Below are 24,074 nucleotides of genomic sequence, written 5' to 3'. Positions count from 1 at the left end.
TGCAGGCTAAGCCCAGGGCAAGGCAGTGAGCATCCCCCAAACCCCCACCTCAGACCATCCCCGAAATTGCCCAGTCTGTGCCAGGCAGCCGCTCGCTCCCCCTCCCCTTCAGTGGTAGGTCTCATGTCAGTACAAATCACCCCTCTCCAAATACAAATCATGTATAAAAAATTACTTGGAGTGAATTTAATCTGTAAACCATAGAGTGAAATTCCTACCCAACACACAGCACAAAGTATAATAGGTAAACTAAGGGAATTACTATGCAGCTATAAACATATAAAGGATGTGTGGTTACAGCAAACAAGAGAAACTGAGACTAAATCAGATTAAATGGTTCAAGTAAACTTGCCCTCTTTATTAGGAACTTTTCATTCACTGAGCTTTTTGGCTGTTTAAATTGTTTTTCTGATCACATCAGGAAACAAGACAGTAGAGCCTTCTGTATATTGTAAGTATTACAATAACATACATATATTAGAAAAAAACAAGTTCTTTCTCTAATATACAGAGTTCTTCATTCTCCCAAGAGAGAGTAAGAGCCTTCCAAACAATCTAAATATATATGAAATGATCTGGACATAAGGAGTAAGTGCTTTACAAATGAAAAACACATTTGTGACTGAAGTTTTTTTTGCTGTTAATTAAACTGTCATGAATGGAAGAATATTCTAACCCAAAATATTCTGCAACAAAACCAAAACAAAACCCCAGTATCCTCCACCCCTCTAGAAGGCAACTTCAAACCTTCGTGTTTGTCACGTATCCATGAAGTTGTCACCTGCAGTACATAAAAAGCTGTACAGACACTTGTGGTAAGCAAAGTTTCCATTTTTAATTGCCTACCTATAACAAGCAAAGCAATGAAAAATGGTAATTTAAATCTCATTAAGCAGTGCTACATTTGCAGATGAAATTAGAAGCAACTGAAAACTTGAATAAAGGGAATCTTTTGCTTTTTATCCTCCCTTCTCATCAACAATTCAACTAACATTTTTACTAAATTTCTAGAAGGAAGAAATCAGCCTAAGATACACATGAGAAACAAGACTCAAAATATTACAGTGCAACACTAATATATATAAAATGGAGTTTACTTATTTTATAAATAAATTAATATCTTATAATAAAAACAATAAAATTAGCTTCTTTCACTGGATTTTGAGAAAGCTGGATTTTGAATGAAGAAATTAAAAAATAAAAAAATCTAATTAAAGATTAACAATCAAAATTATCAGTACAAGAATGAAAGTATACAAAATAATACAATTTCTTCCTTTCAAAGGAAGAAAATACAAGGAAAGGGAAGACAGGACTTTGAAAATCTTGAGAATTATTTTTTTATGTGTTGAGGAAGATCCTTAACAGATGCTGAGAAATTCCTTTCCAGTCCTGTTTCACATTAAGTAACTTCAAAAATAACCAACACCTTAACCTAAGTCCATTTAGAATCCATTTAGAAGTTTAAAGAAACTGATTTTAAAATATTTTATTGCTTCTGTGTTTGCATATCCCATACATATACAATTGGTAACATGATGAGATAGATGGTAACAAGATGAGAAATGAAAAATCATTCATAGATCACCTGAATGACATCTAAAAGCACAGACAAACCCTCAGATTCTTCATTTCTCTTCCCTATTTCAGAGCCCAAAAAATAAAATCTTAACCCTCATTCTAAATCAACTGGCAATTTCCCTGAAGTTCATTACTGATAAGTTAGTTCATCTGTTATTAAAAAATTATTCTAATTAATCTAAAGGATTAGGTTCTACCAGAAGGCAATTAGACACCTTTTCTAATAGCAGTTCTGTTCTTTTTCCCTCAACTGTCAAAGCATTCAAAAGAATATTTTTTCTCTCTCTGTGCTTGGTAGCTAGCAGTGATATAAAGCTGCTGTTGAGGAGCAGTAGCAAGCACTACAACACCCAGAGAAGAAACATGCAGCCACAACATTTTCACACACAATGTGGCTTTATGAGTTAAATCTAATGGTCAGTCCACAAATTAAGTAGTTTCCTTCAAAGAAGTCTGAAGTCCTATTTCCATGAGCATTATTAGGATAGAGTTGTTATTCAGGATGAAAGCCTTTACCTATTACAAAAATCACAACTGGAAAAGATGAAAGTTCATTTTTCATTGTGGCAGTTTACTTTCCCAGACCTGAATTGGTGTGGCCTCTTTTCAGCAGAGGATAAATTGCCATTACCATATTAATGTAAGAAACAGTTACCTAATGCTAATGTATGGGCAGGTGCTGGGTGAGGCAGTAGGAACCAGCAAATTGGACCTCTTAACTGCTGATTTGAAAAGCTAAGAATAGGTGCTATTTCAGTGTACACGATTCCTCCAGACATGTTTAAACATTTTTAAATTGTTAAGTTTCTAGATGAACAGTACTGATGCCTTTTACATGCTGAAATAATTTATATTTGTTTTTAAATTACTCAGTTGCCCTTTAAAATGAACACAATAAGAAACACTGTTGCTGTAGCTGGCAGCATTGGCTCTCTTAAGGCTCTGGCAGTAAGGGCACAAACTTCCTTAGGAGAGCAGCAAACCTAACCTAAGTTTCACCCTAAAAGGGGTGAAACTTTTCTAGCATAAAGATATTTTGATCATTTCACTCTGTGCAACCTGCCAATTTGCCTTATTCATCCTCTCAGCTTGCTCACAAAGACATGACTTGGTTTTGACACAAGCCAGTGAAGACTGGCTTTGGCCTGAGTGGGACCAAAGATAAGACAGCATGGAACACTTCTCAGCTGTTTCATTTGGGAGTTGACTTTAATAAAAGCTGTTTTCAAAGTGCTTCTAGTTAAAACTGTAGAGAGGCTCAATCAAACAAGCAGCAGTAAATGCCAGGCCAGGAGGCTGGAGAGGCACCAGCAAGCCTGGGTCAGTGCCAAGCAGATACATGAAGGCAACCCTGGCACGCTGGACTTTGGGTGCAGGGTGTTCCACCTTCTCTACTGGCAGCTGTGAAGTTCATGGAGAGTGACAGAACTGCCAGACCCTGAAGAGGAGTCACTGCACGGCCTGGACCACCACTGCCAAAGCACACAGGGACCCTCGGGGCACTTTGCCTCCCGTCCCCAGTGGGTGTGCAGGACGCGCCAGAGCCAGCCTGGCCTGGCAGGAGCCTGAGGAGAGGCTGCAGCAAGAAGGGATGGAAACACTTTCATGGCAAATGAAACACTTTCATTGGCAAATGAAACACTTTCATTGGCAAATGAAACACTTTCCTGGCAAATGAAACACTTTCATTGGCAAATGAAACACTTTCATTGGCAAATACTTTCAGCTTCAAGTAGGACAGCCTGCAACTTGAACTTGCAAAACTGCCTGAGACAGTGTTTTCACTGAGGCTGTAAAACACACATATCTTTGCTAATGATAAATCAAGAACTAGACAGTGTATCAAAGCTCAAAAGAAATTCAGTAGTACAAGAAACCAAACTAAAATACTGGCTATTAGCTCTATTTAGCAGCCATCTGTAAAGAACAAAGGTACCTAACTAGGGTGCTCAATCAAACTTCAGCAAATTCCTCATGCCTTAATTCTACAGATATTGTGATTGTGCTTCCTTATTGGTGACTTTGGTACATTCCCTTCACATTTCTAATTAGGACTTTGAAAGAAGAATAGACACTGTACTTCTCTGACACACAACTGGAGGAGACATCCCTTAAGCTCTGGAATGCTGAGAGAAAGACCATTCCCAAAATCCTTCCCAGGTTTCACACACTGTTCTGAGCAACAAGATCCTGGCAACAGAATCAGTGTCACAGGGATTAAATTAAGTGTACAGTGCAGAAAACTAGTAAAGCTAATAACCCAAATAGTCTCTTATTGAATCCTGCCAATGTAATTTAAGGTGCTCTCTAATAATCTCAGGTATGAATGATAAGCTTGAAGGAATCAACCTTGCAGGAAGATATAGCCTGAAGAGTCAACTCCTCTTTACCACCCCTCACAGCTACCCAGACTTTAAGGCCACCCTACTTATCCTGCAAGCGAGTACAGGACCCAGAGCTCCTCCATATCATCCAGCCTCATTCCACAGCTCGAAAGAGCAACTGTTCTCGGGCTATAGCAAAAGATGACACAGGGATACCCATTTGTGCTAAGTTTGCAAAGGGCACACATAAGATAAAAATGCATCTATTTGATTCTTTACAATTATTTCACTAGGGTGCAGGTTATGTGGCAAGTAATGAGCCACAGACATCTCCCAAGCGTCCACAAAGTGCACAGCAATTCCTGAGAACATTTTCCTCATGACAGAATCAAGCTGAAAGGAGTACCAGTCACTGTTGAAGAGGCTCACTTCTGGCCCCAGCTCCTGCACGTTGGCGGTTCTGATGACGACTGCAGTCTTGGGGCTGCGGTCCAGCAGCTGGAGCACGGCCCTGCGGATGTTCCTGAGGCGCTGGATGTAGAGCTCCACAGGGAAGGTGCTGAAGTGGGACCAGATGGTGATGGCCACCACGGTGTTCCTGCCGCCCACGATGCTGTTGAGCTCGTTGGCGATGTAGCGCAGCTCGCTGCTGAAGACGGTGGAGAAGCGGATGGGCGGCCCGTGGCAGCGGAACTTCAGCAGGATGTTGTGCTTCAGGTCCACTGACATGAAGGGGCCCACGTTCTTGGGGCTGCCCAGGTTAAATTCCACCAGATCTGAAAGCCCGGGAGCAAGTGTTAGCGAAAGGTGGCACAAGAACTTCAAACTGACAACAAGGTGCTCGCGCCACAGGGCAAAGCAGGAGTAGATAAGCAAATCTGAACATATCTCTGGAATTAAACAGAAGGCGAGCATAATTTTTCAGAGTATGTGGGTGTTGAAATCTGCAGGACAGCACATTTGGACTTCATAAGGCTGTCAATGTATTTTCCAAGCTTCCCAAACTATTTCTTTCTCTCTTGTGAAAAATAAATTTTCCAAATAGTCGTTGTTACTCTCCGAATCCAGGGTTCCCAAGAACCCTTCTAGCAATTTTAGGACTCCATTAAATTTAAAGATTACTTCAAGTTGCAGGAATTTAGGCAGCTCAAAGACATAATCTAACACAATTGAAGCAGTTCAGGGAAAATGGATGAGGGAGAGGGGAATATTTAGTTGTCTACTGAAATTCTTCTACTTAAGTAACTTGAATAAGGCTCCAAACCTATAAACAGCAATGGAGGTAATTTGTTACTTCATTCCAAAATCTCTCCTGTGACTGGGACACTGCAAGGCCTTACAGAGGCAACTCAAGTGACTTCCTGCCGTGCCCCCCTGGGTGGGCACCTTAACTCACAACTACAGCAGCAGTCCTGTTACAAGGACAACTTCACAGATACCTGGTGGCCCCATTTACAAGGTTTACATGTTTTCAGTGTCTGCTCAAATATTTGACTGTCTGCCAGGGCTTCTGATGAGGTTTTGTCTTTCCTCTTCCTTTTTGTCACTGTCACTCGGCAAAACCAGCTCTGTGTCTGAGATGTGAGAGATAAAGCTTTGAAAGGGTCCTTAAGGACAAAGCTAAATAACAAAAAATTACCTGGAACAAATGCTGTCAAATATTCAAACCACTGCCTTATTGTAGAGTCTCCAAACAAATGGATTACTTTTCCTTGCAAGCACTCAGTTATATCATCTGATTTGTTAAAATTATGGATCCAATGTGTTCTGGACCTCCACTGGTCTTCATAATAATAACCAGAAGGGGAAGCTGTGGGATCTTCAGCTCTGCCCATACTGCTTGAATCTGGAAGAGAAAAATCCTTTGAAATTAACATGCAACTAAAGCAGCCTCCATAATCTTCACACCTAATCAGCGACTGCTGACGAGAGCTGAGTGGCCGATTATAGTTCAGCTTGGTTTAAATTACGCGGTATCTTTGCTGCTGATGTAAAAACGCATTTGCCACTTTTCTCCCCGCGCTAGAACTGCTCGGTGGCGGGTGTCCGACCGGCAGGTGGGAGCGGAGGCAGGGAGAGCAGCGGAGCATCTTCCGCAGCGGAGCATCTCCCGCGGCCGAGCATCTCCCGCGGAGCGCTGCTGCCCTCCAGTGTCCGGCAGCGCTCACAGAAACACCCGAAAAACTCAAAACAAACCCACCAAAACCCCCAAACAGACCAAAACAAAACCTAAAAAAACTACTCCTACACAATAACACATACCCTGGCACTCTAGAAGAGTTAAGTCTGAACCATAAGTCCTCCAAAGCCAGAAAATGCCAGAATTGAAGCTATGACCAAAAATGTTATATGAATATGATCATTGTAAGAGTCTCTAATTCCATGGATTTTGTACTTTCTCTCTGCTTTATAGCCCCCTCCCCCATTTATTTCCTGGGACAGGCAGCCCCCTGAGGAGCAGCTACACATTAGGGAAGCTGTGTTCCATAGGAAGCCTTTTTAACTTGCAGAAGTTGAGCAATACCTCGCAAGCAAATCAGGATTACAGGAGATTATAGGAAGAGAAGCTGCAATCTCATGGTTCTATTAGCCAAATATTGCCATATTTCTGGTAGTAACCAGGGTGATATTGGTACACCAAAGTTCCATCAGATTGTTTCAGGTTCGTCCTTTGCCATTTTTGTGTATTCAAATACCTCAGCTGGACAAGCATGGAGATCTTCCCTGGCACTAACAGCAGCTGCATGGAGCAGACACTTCCAGCTGTTTAAACACTTCTACTCACCTTGGTGTGGAGACTGCTAAGAACAGTCCATGCCCTGTCCTAACCTGCAGCTGTTTGATAAAGCACACCTTGCCATGGGCAAAATCATGCCTGGGACTGTTCAAATTATGTAAGAGCACAAGCACTGGAATGCCAGAGCCCAAAAGCATCCTCTGATAGATGAATCATTATAACACACACAGCCAAGAATAACCATCTTTCCTAATAAGCATTTCTAACAGCTCTTTTTCTATTCAATATCCTCTGCATGTTGTATTAGTAGATGTTAACCTTAGAGGTTAGAGGATGTTAACCTCCTTAGACTGCACAGGGACACTAAAAAGCAAACTACTATTATGTTTGTGTAACACAAATAATATAATCACAATTACCATCAGAAAATTCTGTCTCTGGATGATTCTTTAAATCTGACAGCAGGAACACGGAAGGAAAAAAAAAACCCAGCTAATAATGTGGGCTCATCCAATATTTATTAACAGGAGAAAGGAAAAAAAAAAGCCTTCACATGGTCATGTAGTTAAAGATTAATTCATAATGTGAATTCATAACTTGAGTTTGTTTGATTCTAAGTTTCGATGCAAAAGCAATTCAATTTTTTACCTTTTAGATGGATTCTTATATATATAAAACAGTGGTTATATATATATATATATATACATACATAACTAGAACAACTTTTTGGTGCCCCACAGTAAATCAGCATTTCAACTCTGTATAGTATCATACCAGTTTTGACCCAGAATTCAGAACGGGCCCTTACTTTGAGATTTTATAAAAGAGAATAAAATCTCCAGTCTGAAATTAAAAACCAAGGATAGAAAAAAAACACCTTGTATGTCAGAAAAAGAAAGGTTTAAAAAAACTTGATCTACATTTACCACCACACAGAAAAACAGAACAAAAAGAACAACAGCAGAACAATGACTTTGTGTGTGTTATCAGTCCTAACAAATGCCCACACTCACGAGCAGTACACCAATGAGTTCAGTTTATTTATTCAGAGACTGCTTTACTTGGAAGGAATTTCCCTGAGGAAATGTGCTACTCCTATCAACCCTTTTTAACCTAGCATTAATTGTCAGGACATTGTTGGCAGGCTTTGATCATTCTTAGCTCCTGGAAGAAGGGTGACAATCAAATTTTGAATTTGCAGCAGTTTCTGTCAGGAAACACACAGGATTAAAAAAGCAACAAAAACATATCAGCTAAAGGATCTGGACAAAGAAACGAGGTGGAGGGCAAAATGCTGCAAGCCCAGTAGCAGAACTGCATTTTTTCAGTGAACAGTAAAACCAAAAGCAAGAAATTCTCTAAGTTGCCTTCTGTTCAGACTTTATAGCTCAGGTCACTAACTCTACCTTAAAAGTGTCTTATAATCTTATGGAAAAAAATATGAAAAGTTTTCATTTAATAAATAATTCTCTGTGTATCACATTATATGCAGACTTTTTAGAAGCATAAAAAGCTTGCTTTTGGATATGAATGAGACAAAACCTCTGAATTTATTTTAGTACAGACTGTCTTTGTTCTATTCTTAGAAAGGGCACAGAACAATTAGGTTCTAGTCCAGAACTGTAAATTCTGACATCCTGTGGTAACACAAATTATAGTAATACTTAAATGCAAGTTATCAAAATCTGTTAGACATCATCCTTAATAAAGAAAGAAATAAAGAAACAGAACACAGCTGTTTTCATTAGATTGAGAGTTTGGTAAGCAGTTACTCTAAGACATTTTACACTGTGAGTAAATGCTAGGGGAAATAAAATACATTTTTGGCCAAGAGAACAAACTTCTCTCTTCTTTTGATTTCTTTTTTTGCTAAAAATCCCATTTTTGTATGTAATTTTAGGAAAAAAAAAATTCTGAACTTGTATCCCATTTATGTATGTAATTTTAGAAAAAAAAATAATTTCTGAACTTGTATTACAGTTAACACTCAAAAACCTTCATCATCTCCATAGAAATCTAATACTGATTTTTTTTCCATGCTAAAAAAAAAACCCAAATTATTTGATGCCTGTTGTTATTTTAATAAATTTAATTATGAATTACAAACAAGAATCTCATGTAGTTCACCTTACCTGCAAATGCCTTGCGCTTTACAATGACTGAATCAGGTCCACTGGAGAGTATTGGCCTTTTGATATTCACATCACTTGAACAAAAAATGAACACAGCAGTATTTGTAAAAGTTACTGTGAAACTTGAAGGTAATATAAATCTCATTGTTTTCTTACTCCACTTCAAATAAGCACACAGTATGAATTTTTACTCCAAGTTTACTCTACTTCTATAGCTGAATTCATTCCACATTTACTTTGAAACCACCATCACTATTCTCGATCCAAATTCAAAATTTCATGGCACTGACCCAAAGATGTCCCAGCTTGCAGAACTTGTGGGGACAAGCTACTGCAAGGCTCCCAGCTGACTAACAATAAGATCTTGTTCTGTCTTTTTCTACTGTTTTGAAGAGAATCCTTATCTATTTTTTTTTCTCCATTTGAGAAATAAATTATGTGGAATTTCTTTAAGCCACTTTGGTAAGGGATCTCAGAGCTGAACAAACAATCAAAATTAAACCAAGAAAAACACCTTTCCCATTTCCAAATGGAAACATTACCAATAAATCTAAGCTATATTTTACAGGTGGACTGACAGAGACAAAGAAAGTCAAAAGACTTACAAACTTGATACAGAACAGCCAAAAAAAAATTCTACTGATACTTACTTTTTATTTCTGGTCTTGGTTATGAACATGCCCACATACTTTCCTAAATTAAACTATTTGGAGCTGCTGCTCTAAAATCTTTCCCAATTTAGGCCTCAAGTGAACATAATGCCAAAAGACTTTCCTACAACATCTTTGTTGTAGAGCAAGGCATTAGCCTACAACTATAGATCTGACACTACACAGTAACTAACTTTAGATAAATTCAGCTGTGTTATTTCATAAAGAAGCAGTTCTGTCACACATACCCAGGCACTAAGAGATGGTTTGGGTGGTTTCTTTTAATGTTGAATGCAGAAATAAAACATGACTGTGAAACTAATTTAGTTTGACACTTGAAATAACATACACAGATCATTTCCATTTGCATGGGTATTGCTCAGCAATTTGTTCCACCAGGTGTTTTCTTTGTGAAAACTGTTTATTGAAAGATTTGAAAGTCATATTGAGTAACAAGGGACACATTTGAGATAATTTTTGATGTGGACAAAAACAATTGGTAATTTCTGTAAAAATGAGCCTAAAACCCGGACCCTTTTTGGGTAGTTTATATTTGGACAGAAATACTTCTCAAAGCATTGTTATTAATATTGCAAGTGTAGGTATGGAAACAGAAAATAAGGCAACAGCAACCCCCACAAACCACCACCAGATTTAGACAGCATGCTCTTGTGCAATTCAGTAGGGTTGAATTCAAAGCACAGAAAGAGAACTACATGCCAAGTTCCTTTAAGATTGCTGTGTAAGATTCTTGCACAGGTGGATGGAGGGGAACAGACTATTCAACAGCTAACACCAAACACCTGGTCCTGCAGAGCCACTCCTCCTCTAAGGCAATGTGGCATATTTAAGCAACAGGCTAATGATTGTATAAAAAAAAACCAAACAAAACAACTTGACTGAATATATATAAATTCAACAACATACAAACCTTTGGAAAAAGAGGCTTTCCTCTTGTGTCAGAAGACCTTTCAGATATCCACCTTTGGCATGGCTGATTCGGCTAGCACAAGACAGTTTTCGAGGCTTGTAACAGAACCAGGGCTCACCCGTGTAGAGATCTGTGAAGTTGCAGACTGGGAGACCTGCAGGCAGGCAAACGTTGCACTCTGTAGTCTCTGAATACCTCCCAGACTTGAATGAGCTTTTGAAATAGACCCTGTCCGGCCTTTCCTCTCGTAACCGCAGGAGCACTTGGATGGCTTCACTCGGATGGACGAGTGACACAGAAACTTTGACCTCTCCTGGCCAAAGCAAGGTAAAGAAGATTTTGTAAAGGCCATTATGGCAATCTACAATCCTTCCTGCTGCTCCAGCTTTCAGCCCAGGAGAGTGAATTCGTGCCTGTAAATAGTCTCCACCGTAGTGCTTGGGTTTTCCTTGGAAATCCTTCATGCGAACGAGTACCTCCAGCTGATCCCCCACCCTGAGGAACCTGCTGGGTTTCACAATCACAAAGTCACTGTGTGCAGGGTCAGTGCTCTGTGCAAAGGCGACTCTGCCCTCGGGGGGCTGTGGCCACTGTATTGCAGCCAGCAGCGACTCCTGCTCCGCTTGCTCCCTTCTGGACAAGGGCTGCTGCGTGTACCCGCAGTAAGGCTTCCTGGTGCTTTTGGTTGTCTGTGACAGAGAATGCTGCACATTGTTCTCTGTAATCCAATTCGATCCTGAAACTGTGTCATCATCCAGGTGCTGGGGAGAAAAAGATTACCTGAAGCTGTGCTATGAAATGAAACACTGGGAATAATGGATGCTTTGTTGGGAAGTGATCCCAAGAACTGGGCTTTGCGTTACAGAGCTTTGAAGCTGACCAAATGAAGCAACTTCTCTAGAAGACCCAAATCTATTACTTTGACCATGGGATTTCTAAGGAAGCAGGTGGGCAACCTGTAGTTCTCCTGCTTTGGCAAACAAGCATTTAAACAGATCACATGCAGTGTATGGCAGTGTTTCAGCTACCAGTACACTCTCTAAATATCAGCAATGAGGGAAAAAAATGGCAAAAGGTTGGATGATTAAGTTATAACTCACGTTTTATTTTCTTCTGCAGTAACATTTTAGTCTTGGAGCACCATGAGTTCTAATAGCTGCCCCGTGTGTTCTAATAGCTGTCTCATGTAATGCAAGGAAAGAGGGTTTCTTTGGGATGTTACACTGCAGGTTAAGCTGATGCACCCCCTGCACAGGCCTTCCGGAGAGGTTTGCTGCATGTAGCAGCTGCAGTCATTAATCTGGTCACACTCACATCGCTTCTGATCTGAAATGCATGCTTCCCTGTAAAGTACACATTAAAAGAAATAAAAGAACAAAAGCCCAGATCCTCCTGGGACAATGAGTTCATGAGCCAGTTGGCAAGTAGAATAGTGCAGCACAAGCTAGGATTAAACAGGCAAAAAACCTGCTTGTTTATATACAAGATTTAAAAATCTATACACATCTGCTTCTAGCACCAGATGAAACAGCAAGCAAAGCATCCCCTAATCACTCAAGAGTTTAAAAATTAAAATACTTAAATACAAAGCTAGACTAAGAGAAGAGACTTCTGCTGCAACTTGAAAAAACTGCATTTTGTGCAAAAATATCAGTGTCCAAAACTGCATTTGCATGCAAATTACTGCAGATACCATCTTCTTAATGATATCACATAATTTTGCAGGTTTGCATTAGGAAAATTTTAAAAATAGCACAGTCTAAGACTTCAGGGGTACCCATGAGACTTCTAATCAGCAAACTAAAAAAACCCCTTCAAATACACACAGAATCAGCAGTTAATTAATTACCAGGTATATGTATAATTTCTCTATAGTTCTATTTCATAAAGAAGAATAGTTTTTCAAGCAAAGATTAAAATTATACAGTGTATCATTCACATAGCATCAGATGATATGCTTATTTAGATTTGAAAGATTGCTAAGAAAATTCAAAGTAAATTATTTGAAATCTTCAAAAATACCATTGTACTTACCAATACCCCAGTGTTTGCCATTTACTTCCTCCTTAACTAACTGCTCATTAATGTACTAAAAGTCACAACACTCATATTAAAGCCTTATTCATTGTTATAAACCTTTCTTAAGCCATGGAAATAACAGCAGTGTCTTAAAATAATTTGAACCACACTGAGATTCAACATACTTATTTAGAAGATAGGTAAACCTAACAAGCAATAGAAACATACAGACTTTTGAAGTCTGTGACATAAATTGGATTTGATCAGCTTTAGAGTAAGAGGATGAGCACGTGAGGATGTAGGGTGGACATGCAAAATCTTGTTTGTTTGATATCCAAGTTAACTATAAAACCTGAAACTTTAAAATGCTACACTGTAGCTCTAAAACATAAATTGACATATACCCATCTATGCACCAGATGTTAACATCACAATACAAGCTTTAGCTTCTGTTTTATATTCCCACCCAGGATTTAATAAATTTTCCCTGAAGGCCATAATTTATAATCATTTTTGTTTTCCATTGCAGCAAGCTAAGCTGCAGCAAGCCAAGCTGCAGATGTATGCTGCACATTACTTTTATTAGTCCAGTAAATTTCAGCCAAAGCTGAGAGTGAATCTCAGGCACAGTTCTACTTTAATGAATTCTTGAATTAAGCCAAGTTTCTATTTTTGGATACTTCACAACTTCTTCCCTTCACTTGCTCATGCATAAATATATACATAAAACAGAAAATGCTGCATGGAAATATTTTTAGAAGTTAGCTGTATATTTTGATGCATGCAGTAAGCCACTAACAATGTCTCAGCAAAAATATTTATGCATTTTATTAAAGAGGAGTGGAAAGAGAGAATATGTGTTACAATTAATTGCTGTTTTCAGTGTAAATTCCCAAGAGAAAGTTTCTGGTTTTCAGTTGGTTCTTCAATGGTTGGTACTTTGGGTTGGTGGACATGGGAAAAGCAAATCCTTTCAAATTAAGAAGAGATGGTTATGTAAGACAGCTTAAAATTTTATGCATCCCTATTATTAATCTTCTATAAATTTCCTCGGGGTTTTTAACCCAGAATTTCTGTCAGAGATGTAGAGATGCCATTTCTGGCCTAGCTAGGCTTTCTGGAGTTTTTCCAGGGGCATACCTGTATCTTTTAGTGGGAAAGGGTGCAGAGAACAACAAGCCAACAAACTCATTCAGAAAAGAGAATATGGTTGATGTCTCCAAATCAGTCCACCTACACAGATTTTCAGCAGAGCATGAGGCCAAAGCTCTTCACTTGTATGCAGCTGAGAACAAGCACAAGCACTGTCACTTCAACATCTCCAGGTTATGTCCCACTAAGCAGAAGAGATCACGCCACAAATATTTCCTCATTCTATCTGCAAGGGGCCTGTGGGGGAAGCTCCACGAAGGTAAAAGCAGAGCTTCTTCAACATCCTGAAGGAGCATCCTTTCTCCAGCATCCTTGCTCATCTTTACAGCCCTCTTTCAAGCCCAACCAGGACCCTGTATTGTTGCAGAATTATAAGCTTATGTGTGAAAATAAACTAGACCATGTATGCTATTCACAGGAGAAAATATTGCAGAGATTCTCTTTGCCAGTAAAGGCAGAAAAAGCTTCAGTCAATTAATACAGCTTCAATCAATTAATACAATGATCCCTGACTGGAATATAAAAGCTTTCCAAGCCATCTTCCTTCCTTAAGTGTTTCCCAGGCTCAGCTCCAAACAAGCACTTCAGTCCTGCTGCCCCTCTGGGTACACAAGGGCTGCTCTGAGGTAAGCAATTAGCTCAGTTTGTGCCCACTCCATTTCCTGCTCCCTCCTGGCATTTCCCTCTTGGCTCCCTGTGTTGTCATGCTGAGACTGTGCACAATGGAGGCCTTTCTATTGTAGTCAGTAGCTCAACTAAACAAAATTCCTTTATGAAAAATAGATAAAGAACATTTCTCAAGAGTGCTCTCCCTTTATGACACAGATTCTTTTAGTGTTCATTACAAGCTCCATGCTGGGGAACACCTGCTTTGCTTATTTCCATGTATACTCCATTCAAGGTATCCTGTATTTTAAGTGCAATTCCCAAGGGGTGTTTGTTTGTTTGTTGGGTTTGAGAGTTTTTTGTTTGTGTGGGAGGAGTTTGTTTAGGGTTTTTTTGTTTTGTTTTGTTGGGGCTTTTTCTATCATTTTTTTTTTAATTTACTGCATTTTGAAGCTAACCAAAACCCAAGTGTGACCACAAAGTAATTTAATGGCTATCTGCCAAGTAACACAGGCAGGACAGTAGAGATTACATGTCAGTTAAGCACATATAAATCCACTAGCAGTTCCTGCACTAGAGATGTCATAAAAAGGAAAAAAGGAAGCTGTATTTTTATGAGAACTAATGGAAGTTTCAGCTCATCTCCTCAGCTTTTGGCATTCTCACTGTCATCTAAGCAAAAATTAGATACAACATATAGATTAATCTAGGCAATAATACTCTCAAAAATATGGTAGATGGGTCAGAGAGTACTTGGGAAGATCTGCAATGAACACCTGTCCTCAGTTAAACACCAGGATGGAGGTGCCTGATGAATTCATTGTGTATTTCCATTGCTGCTGGAAAAGGGGAACTCCACCTCAAAGCCCAGTGCCTTCCAGCAGCTGTTAACTCCTGCCTTGGACAGGTACAGCCTGAGCAGCTGCTGCAGACATGCATAAGTCACTGTCACTAGAGCAGGAAACAACACAGGAGATTCTCAGGCAACAGGCACAGTGGGGAAATAAAAGTTCCAGGAATCAGCATCTGAATCTCAACAAATACCAATTCCTGAAAGGTAAGGCATCTTTTATTCAGTAATTTTACACTCCAGGTACTTTGTTGTCTGTGACAGACATGAAATCAGTTCTCTATCATTACCATCTCACAGCACTAAGTGGCTGCTGAAGTACTCTAAGTGTCAAAGCCAGTCCTCAAAAGCCATCACCTGGCAGTCAAATGTTCCAGAAATAATTGGAATAAGATAAAGTTATCTTTTGTAGGCACCTGCAGCTTAGCAGCAAGAATTTAAAGCTTTGTTACACAGTTCTTTTGTTCAATTTCAGCCATCTGATTTCATACACTGTCCTGGCAAGAAGCTTCTCCCCATACACTCTCTCTTCTAGGTGCTTTTAAATAAAACAACCAACCCCAAAGTGGTTCTGTCACTCTAAAGGCCACTGGTACAAATAACCAAACCCTCATGCATCCTGAAAACGTGATGTTTGGGCAACATCCTGATACTTCACAAAAAAAAATTACTGTACATTTTATCTGTCTGGCTATACTCACAGAAAATGATTATAATAAAATAAAATCACATTTCTTCTGGTACTGTATGATCAACTATGTGACCTCAAGGGAATAGTTATTCCATAATAAAAAGCAAAGCAAATAATAAACTGGCTACCAAACTTTTTGTGGACAGCTTGTTTTTTTTTGAGGGGGAGGGGTTTAAACACAAGATAAGGAAAGTAAAATTCTGACATGCATATGGCTACTGTGAGGGTGTCATTAGTAGCTTAAGAAATTAAGAGGAAACATTCTAACATAAAAAGAAAAGTAAAAAAGAAAGGACACTAGCTGACAATTGCCTTAAATCTTGAGCTGTAGCTAGCTAGGCTGGATGACTTGGGGATGAAAAGTATGTCTGATGCATTTACAAACACATTCTCAACAGTAACCAACAATAAACTCTCTTTCCAGAGCCTGAACAGATTTGGTTACAGATATTCTGTGAAAGCTCTATAATATTTTTTTCTGGCTTTGATCTCAGACTGAAAAGAATCAGCATAAATGCCTGTATTAGACTGCCTGGAAAACTGAGCCAAGGTAAATACAGGAGCAGGTCCATTCAGAAAAGTCATGGCAAGAGAAGCAGTTAGAGTTGCATGTTATACTGTAAAGATTTACCAGCAACACAATACTTAATTGAGGTTACAACAGCAGATATGTAAAGGGCAACAAAGCCACAAAGACACTTATCATGGACAGTGGCCAGAAAAAACACAGAGCAAACACCCAATCTGCATCTTCCATTCCACTCTCAAAGCACTGCCAGAGCCCTTTTCTCTAAGAAATGTAATTTTAAAATGGAAAGAAAACAGTTTAAGATTCTAAATATCAACACTCCTCAGGCAACATCCTAGGTCAAAACCCAAAACAAAATAAAACCACAGAAGGAGAAAACAAAAGCCACCTCCTATGAACAAAATGGATCATGCTAACTTGAAACAAAAGCCCTTCAAACACAATATTTTGATTGCCAACAGTTTCCAACAGCATGTACATGGGAAAAGAAAACAGACCAAACATGCTGTGCCATTTCCTCCTGTAGATTTAACACACTTTCTAACCCTTTATGGTTTAGATTTCTTAAACACTAGTGTAAACATCTTTAAGATCTAATATCCCCTAATGTATTTTTCTTCTGTGCATTCATGCAGATTTTTTGAATATATGCATTTAGTAACTGCAAAGGCTTCTGTAGCTTTGCTGCAATCCATAAAAACTATCCCTGCTTCCTTTGAAATCAGTATCTGCAGTTATTTAATGCGTCCACTAGCACTGGAATATGTAACAAAACTCGTTCTTCAGTTATTGATCCTGAGTCACTTGTGGTTTTAGACTTCCCAAACATCTTCCTTACCCTTACATGATCCTCTTCCTATTCAACTATATTTTGTGTGTGGGGTGAGGGGGCTTTACAGCTCCTCTTTTGGATCACTTCATTTGGGCATCACTAACCAGAAGGAAGGAAGATTCTGCAAGCAGCACATACACAACTTAAAAGCATAAAGCAATCACTGACTGGCTGGCATGCACAAAGGACAGCTATAATTCACAAGCTGTCCTTGTAAATTGTAAGCATTACAATGCTCATCCACCAAATGCAGCACTGGAAGGCCTGGCCAGGCAGGCAGCCAGTGGGCAGGATCAGCCTCCAGGGCTCCTGCAGACACATCCTCATCCTCCTTGGCTTTAATCTGGGGTTACTGACTAAGCAGTTTGAAAGGACCTCTGCACTGAAGTGAGAAGTAAAATGAAGAAAGATGCAAGACAGACACAGCAGAGGGAAAGAGGGAAAGAGGGAAAGGTAAATAAAAGTTGCATCAGTACAGGGCGAAGATGAACACAGCTCTGCAGAAAAAGACCTAGGGATTCCAGGAGACAGCAAACTCACCATGTGTCAGCAGAACTGCACTGTGGCAAGGAATTAACAAGATCCTAACCAGCTGATGGAGCAAAGTTAGAATTCTCCTCAACTTGACCATGGTGAAGTCATACCTAGAACACCGTGTCTGATTTTTGGACAACCTATGCCAGACTAAAGCTGGCAAGACCAGCTAAGAACTCTTGAGATGATTAGGGAACTGGAATGACACTAAGGGAACCAAAGCATCTTTTTTAATTCTGGAGAAGACTAAAAGGGAGCCTAACTGCAGTCCTTCACTACACACAGGGAAGTCACACAGGAACTGGAGTTAAAGTACACTCTAACAGGATAAAAGGCAACTTCCTGTTGCACATAAGGCAAACATTCTTCCCTCTAAGAAGGAGGCAGCATTGCAACAGGCTGCCTAAGTAGGTTGTGAAATATGAGTGCCCTTGAATATGGTCAAAAGTTAAAATACCCTGTTGCAGTCCAAGATAACTCTGATGCCAGCCTTTTGAGGAGAATGTTGGAATAAATACATCCAGACATGCCTTCAACTATTGTTGGACAATACAACTTCTACAACTATTGTCCCACAAACTATGAATTTTCTGTGATTCCAATTTATAGCTAAATGCTGTCAGTCAGATAATTCTAACCTTACACTCAAAAGCCAATAATCTTGGAGAAGAAACAGGCTCCACTTACCTCTAACTGAAAGAAGTTATGGACCAGCACCACAAGAGCCAGCACTGCCATGAGCAGGCAGAAGAGCTGCAGCCTGAACGAGTCACGCCACATGGTCCATCCGTGCCTTTCCCTCCCATGTTACACACTGCCATGGCTTCCACTCACTGCAAACAGGAATGGCATTTCGTCCCAGCAGAGCACCAGAGAATTCACTTGACTTCCACTTTTCCTGCAAGTGCATTTGCAAAAACTGTATTAAGTCCCAAAATGTTACAAAACTAAAGTCAGGTTTTGCACCGAAAGCTTACAAAGGGTGGGGCAATAACTAGCACAATAGAACAGTCAATACAGATTGTTTTAGTGAAACTAATCTGAACAGCACTATCTATCATGTTACATAATTCTCTTGGATCTGCCAAAGCAAACTCTTATCATAAAAACAAATAACCACCACCCTATTTATCTGTTAGCCCACACCACCACCATCCAGACATTACCAGACTGAAACAGAAATTTATGGGTTTAGACATCTCCCATTAGCTTTTGTAGGAGAAATTTGTGGATTTGGACATCTCCCATTAGCTTTTATAGCAGAAACTTGTGGGTTCAGACATCTCTCATTTACCTGCTTACACATTCCAATAAGTTGTTAAACACTGGTGTCTGAAACAAATTTAGATAAGCAAGACAAATCTTCCTCCAGTTTTCTGTTTGGGAAGAGGGGAAAATAAATCAACTGTAGCATTAAAGAGGAGATACCTAAGAGGGTCAAAAGCACTAAAATTTAGCTTCATGCAACATCTGCAACATTACATTACATCTTCACTGTTTTGCATTTTTATCATTCCTTTTATCTCAGGTACTGATATGCAGCTCTAAAAATAAAAAAAAATAAACTTCTGGAAAGAATACAATCTGTTTGGATTGGTTCTTTAAATCTAATAATAGTACTGTCTTTCATAAGTTTTAACTTCCATACAATATTATTCCTTTAAGGTTGCTTGCTGACTGATCTGCTATTAAATCACAGAATTAACAGGCACTGATAAAGTTCTCAGTGCTTGAGAATGACTCTTAAACCTTCCTTTTCTTCTGAGAAGGACAATTTTGATGCAGTCTTTTTGCAAGAAGGGTACTGTTCTTGCAGAAGCTCTAAACTTGGAAACAGAAAACAGATGGCAAGGACAGACACTCAGAAGACACCAATCTCTCCAAACCCAATATCCTCAAAGCAGCATTACTCATACAACCATGCACAACACAATCAAACGATTATATAAACTTTGTAAAACTTTCTATAAATTGTATAACTGAGAATTTATACAATTAATATAATATATAGTACCTATAGTTTTAAGACTATATTAAAAGTGCTGTGTAAATTTAAAAGAAACATAATGATACATTAAATATCACGATTGAAAAATTATTTATCAAATCAACACAGGCTAGAAAACTGAAATACATTACTGGTATAACCAGGACAGCCTCAAAATAGACCACACATCAAATTGCTTTACAAGGATTATAGGGATTATAACTTCAAATGCTTTGCTGAGAATTAGAGAGATTGTATTTCTGACCACTGTACTAGCACTGAAAGAGCAAGACTTCCATTAAAGTGAAAGTATCAAAATGCCACAAAAAATGCAGCTTTGTTGGAATGGTTCTGCACTAATATGAAATTTGCATAAAACAGCAGCTTGGGTCGTAAATTGATATTAAATATACCTAGAGTAGACGAAAATGCTAATTTAAGGACATATATGTCCTTTTGAGGAAGAAAAACAAATGCATTAGACAAAACCAGAATTTTCAGTTCTGTTGCTGAGAATTCTTTCTACATCACTGAAAAGCACAAGACATTGAAAATGTAACGTAATTTCATATGCCTAAAATTTCAGATGTAATTTCATGTCACTTCAGATGCCTAAAAATACCACAAACACTGTTGCATATATTTTTATTCAAAATTTTCTGTATTCTGTAGATGTCACGTGCCCCAAAACATTTAAATGTACAGGTTTAGAGCTTTGTTTATGCTAAAGGCTTAATATACTGCCAGTTTCATCACAATTGGTGAACAACTGATCCCATTCATTTTTTGTATAAGGGAAGCCCATAAGTACACCAAAAAGCCTTAGCACTTACCCTACTCCTGAAGTGTTCTCTGAAGCCATCCACACAAAAGGCCAGATAACCTTGGAAACAATACATTAAAAAATAAATACATCTACAGAAACACACACAAATATTTCTTAATCAAATGTATACATTGATAGTTTGCTTACAGTGGCACAAAATAAAATGGCAATTACGACTTTTTACCTGTAAAATCACTTTAGTTTCTACAATGACCCAAGGATTTTGTTGAAGTATTTTATTATTTTAAACTTCAATGCTGTGCCCTTGAATTTTCTGCTATTTATTGCTAAGTATCGCTTCTCTCAGCTTTGTTCCATGTAACCACAAGCCCTATTTTACCCAATGTTAAAAACAAAAACCGATTTAATGACATTTTTATGAATACGTCATTAAATTATGCCGCATGCTTTGGGTTTTTTTACAAGTTGTCAATTCCTGTCAGCTCTCTATCCCTACAGCTCTCTAAGCCAACAACCTCGCAAAGGCAGATATGAGTGCAACCTCTCCAAATTGCCATGTAAAGGCACAGAGGAGCCGCTACCACCGGCGATGCCCAAACCGTGTCACTGGGGCACACGGGCTGGATGCTCGCGTGGCTGCCAGCACGGAAAACCAAATTTCTGGCTGTTTTTCGCAGATTCCGCCCTGGTCCTCTGGGAGCTGGCAGCCCGGTGACATTCCCGAACACGGGAGCGGGTCAGCGAGCAGGAAGCACCGCTGCCGGCAGTGAGAGCCGCGCAGCTCTGTTTTATCGCTTCAAAGGGACTTTTTAGTCTGCCACGGGACTGGCATCCCCGGGGAGCGGCACAGGGCAGCCCCAGCATCCCCGGGGAGCGGCACAGGGCAGCCCCAGCATCCCCGGGGAGCGGCGCAAGGCAGCCCCAGCATCCCCGGAGTGAGGCACAGGGCAGCTATAGCATCCCCGGGGAGCGGCACAGGGCAGCTCCAGCATCCCCGGGGAGCGGCACAAGGCAGCCCCAGCATCCCCGGGGTGCGGCACAGGGCAGCTCCAGCATCCCCGGAGTGAGGCACAGGGCAGCCCCAGCATCCCCGGGGTGCGGCACAGGGCAGCTCCAGCATCCCCGGAGTGAGGCATAAGGCAGCCCCAGCATCCCCGGGGAGCGGCACAGGGCAGCCCCAGCATCCCCGGAGTGAGGCATAAGGCAGCCCCAGCATCCCCGGGGAGCGGCACAGGGCAGCTCCAGCATCCCCGGAGTGAGGCACAAGGCAGCCCCAGCATCCCCGGGGAGCGGCACAGGGCAGCTCCAGCATCCCCGGAGTGAGGCACAAGGCAGCTCCAGCATCCCCGGGGTGCGGCACAGGGCAGCCCCAGCATCCCCGGGGAGCGGCACAGGGCAGCCCCAGCATCCCCGGGGAGCGGCACAGGGCAGCCCCAGCATCCCCGGGGTGAGGCACAGGGCAGCCCCAGCATCCCCGGGGAGCGGCACAAGGCAGCCCCAGCATCCCCGGGGAGCGGCACAGGGCAGCTCCAGCATCCCCGGGGAGCGGCACAAGGCAGCCCCAGCATCCCCGGGCAGAGGCACAGGGCAGCCCCAGCATCCCCGGGGTGAGGCACAGGGCAGCTCCAGCATCCCCGGGGAGCGGCACAGGGCAGCCCCAGCATCCCCGGGGAGCGGCTCAGGGCAGCTCCAGCATCCCCGGGGAGCGGCACAAGGCAGCCCCAGCATCCCCGGGCAGCGGCACAGGGCAGCCCCAGCATCCCCGGGCAGAGGCACAAGGCAGCCCCAGCATCCCCGGACCGGCAGGAAGCACCTTCAGCCGCCGCCTCCCTGAAGCCCGAGCGGCACGGGCAGCGCGGCCCTGCGGGCGGGCGGGCCCTGCCGCGGGGATGGGGGATCCGAGCAGGGCACCGCCAGCCCCGGGACCCCGCAGCTGCCTCCCCCCGGGCCTCCGCAGCGGCCCCGGGCCCGCCCCGCCCCGCCGGGCCCCGCTCCCCCTGCCCGGAGAGCCGCGCAGGCCGCGCCGCCCGCGCCCCCTCACCGCGGCCCCGGAGCTGCCCCGGGCCCGGCCCCGGCCCCGGCCCGGAGGCGCTGGCGGTGAAAGCCCGGTAGTCAAAGCTCGGCTGTAAATCCCGGCTGTACAGCCCGGCTCTAAAGCCCGGCTCCCGCCGCCCGCCCTCTGCCCGCCCCACACGGCGGCGGCGGCCGCGCCTCCTCCCGCCCCGCCCCGGCCCGCCCCGCCCGACAGCGGCTCCGGGCCCGCCGCGCCCGCCGCAGCCTCCGTGCCCAGAGGGCAAAAGGGAAACAGACGCAAAACCCAACGAAAACAGCACCACCGGCCCCGGGATTTTTGAGCCACCGCAGGGAATGAGGCCCAAGAAAGCAGGCTGCGGGAGGAGCCAGGCGCTATGGGTGGCAGCACCACGGGAGAAGCCCTGACACGAACCATCGCCGCTTGAACCATCTCCCAAGCCACGGGAGAAGCCCTGACACGAACCATCGCGGCTCGAACCACCTCCCAGCCACGGGAGAAGCCCTGACAAGAACCATCGCGGCTTGAACCATCTCCCAGCCACGGGAGAAGCTATGACCATAGCAGTCTCATTTCTCTTCACTCTTCCTTCATGAGCATCAAATTCCCCTACAAATTCTGCAGCTCAAAGTGCAACCTAAGGCAAAACTCACGTGGCAAATGCCAAGCATCATCCCATCTCTTAATACATCTGAAGTGATGTTGGGGTGAAGGTACAGAAGGCGACAACAGTGAGAAAACCTGCCACTTCTAAAGAAATAGGTACTGCTGTGCTACCTTTGCCACATTTTACATTTCACCTCCCCTCAGATATGGGGAGTGATCCCCACAATACTTGTTTCCATAAATTCTTCAGTTATCATTATACTTAGTCTTGATGATGCCTTTCTAATCTCTAACATGGTAAGCCCTTTTGCAGAGAGGCCAGAAACCAATTTCTCTGTGTTTGCCCCCTCTTCTTGGTCTTCCTTTCTATTTCTCCACCAGACAACAGACACGGCCACAGCCATCTCAGCCACAGGCTTCCAGAACAGATCCTGCCCGTTTAACACCAAAGGAAGGAAAGCATCAGGCAGCTAGGAATATGAGAAAGTAGGTAAGATAAAAGTAGCTTATCTGTCCTACTAGTAAAATAATACCTAGTTCATGTGCTTAAAAATTTCAGTATCAGAATTAGAGACCAATAGGAAAGCCAATCTGCTGTAAAGCTACTGAGCTTGGGAGTTAGCAAGCTGCAGTGATGACAAGTGCATCTCTGTCCTGGAGAGCCAGTCTTGAAAACATGGGCTCCAACACCACATGCATTTGCCCAAGACTTCAGGTTGAAGGGGCTGTAGGAACTTTCCTGCTTCTCACACCACCCCACAAACAAGTGGGCTGGGGTGCCAAATAAATCCTAGCATAAGTAAGCATTTCAGTCCATAAAATTAAAAGTAACTACTTCCATTTGAACAAAATGGGCCCACCCTAGCCATACCTTCATTTTCCAAATCTAGCCAAAGATTTTAAGGTCTGATCTTATTACAAATATGAATAAAAAACAGGGACAAGAGTGAACTTCAACCTGAGTCCCTGAAATACTATGGTTACTATCCCTACAACACAGAGCATTTAAACTTACTAGCACAGCTTTAAGGCTTTTAAAATAAAAGGGCACTGCTCTTCTCTTTTCAGACCTGGAGTTACTTTAGCTGTGCCTA

General features: G+C 41.9%; 1 protein-coding gene across 4 annotated transcripts; it reads right to left on the bottom strand.

The window, feature by feature from the left end:
* Window positions 1-329: 329 nt before the first annotated feature.
* NXPE3 (neurexophilin and PC-esterase domain family member 3) lies at window positions 330-22,541 on the bottom strand. 4 transcript variants are annotated; one of them, XM_030282385.4, is made up of 8 exons: window positions 22,384-22,480; window positions 20,389-20,438; window positions 18,863-18,944; window positions 18,256-18,466; window positions 10,356-11,116; window positions 8,775-8,848; window positions 5,545-5,751; window positions 330-4,681 (listed from the first exon to the last, which is right to left on the bottom strand). In XM_030282385.4, exons 4-8 carry the CDS (start codon window positions 18,346-18,348, stop codon window positions 4,131-4,133), a joined length of 1,686 nt encoding a protein of 561 aa, XP_030138245.4. In that variant the 5' UTR covers window positions 18,349-18,466; window positions 18,863-18,944; window positions 20,389-20,438; window positions 22,384-22,480; the 3' UTR covers window positions 330-4,130. The 4 variants fall into 4 exon arrangements, with proteins under 4 accessions (XP_030138245.4, XP_002193337.5, XP_072790673.1 ...); XM_002193301.6 differs by lacking the exon at window positions 18,863-18,944 and having other exon boundaries at window positions 22,384-22,541; XM_072934572.1 differs by lacking the exon at window positions 18,863-18,944 and having other exon boundaries at window positions 330-4,795; window positions 22,384-22,523.
* Window positions 22,542-24,074: the final 1,533 nt, after the last annotated feature.

This window comes from Taeniopygia guttata, chromosome 1, assembly GCF_048771995.1.
Source record: "Taeniopygia guttata chromosome 1, bTaeGut7.mat, whole genome shotgun sequence".
Taxonomy (NCBI): Eukaryota; Metazoa; Chordata; class Aves; order Passeriformes; family Estrildidae; genus Taeniopygia; species Taeniopygia guttata.
Note: the sequence above shows the minus strand (reverse complement) of the source record. Positions and strands in the feature narration are given on the sequence as shown.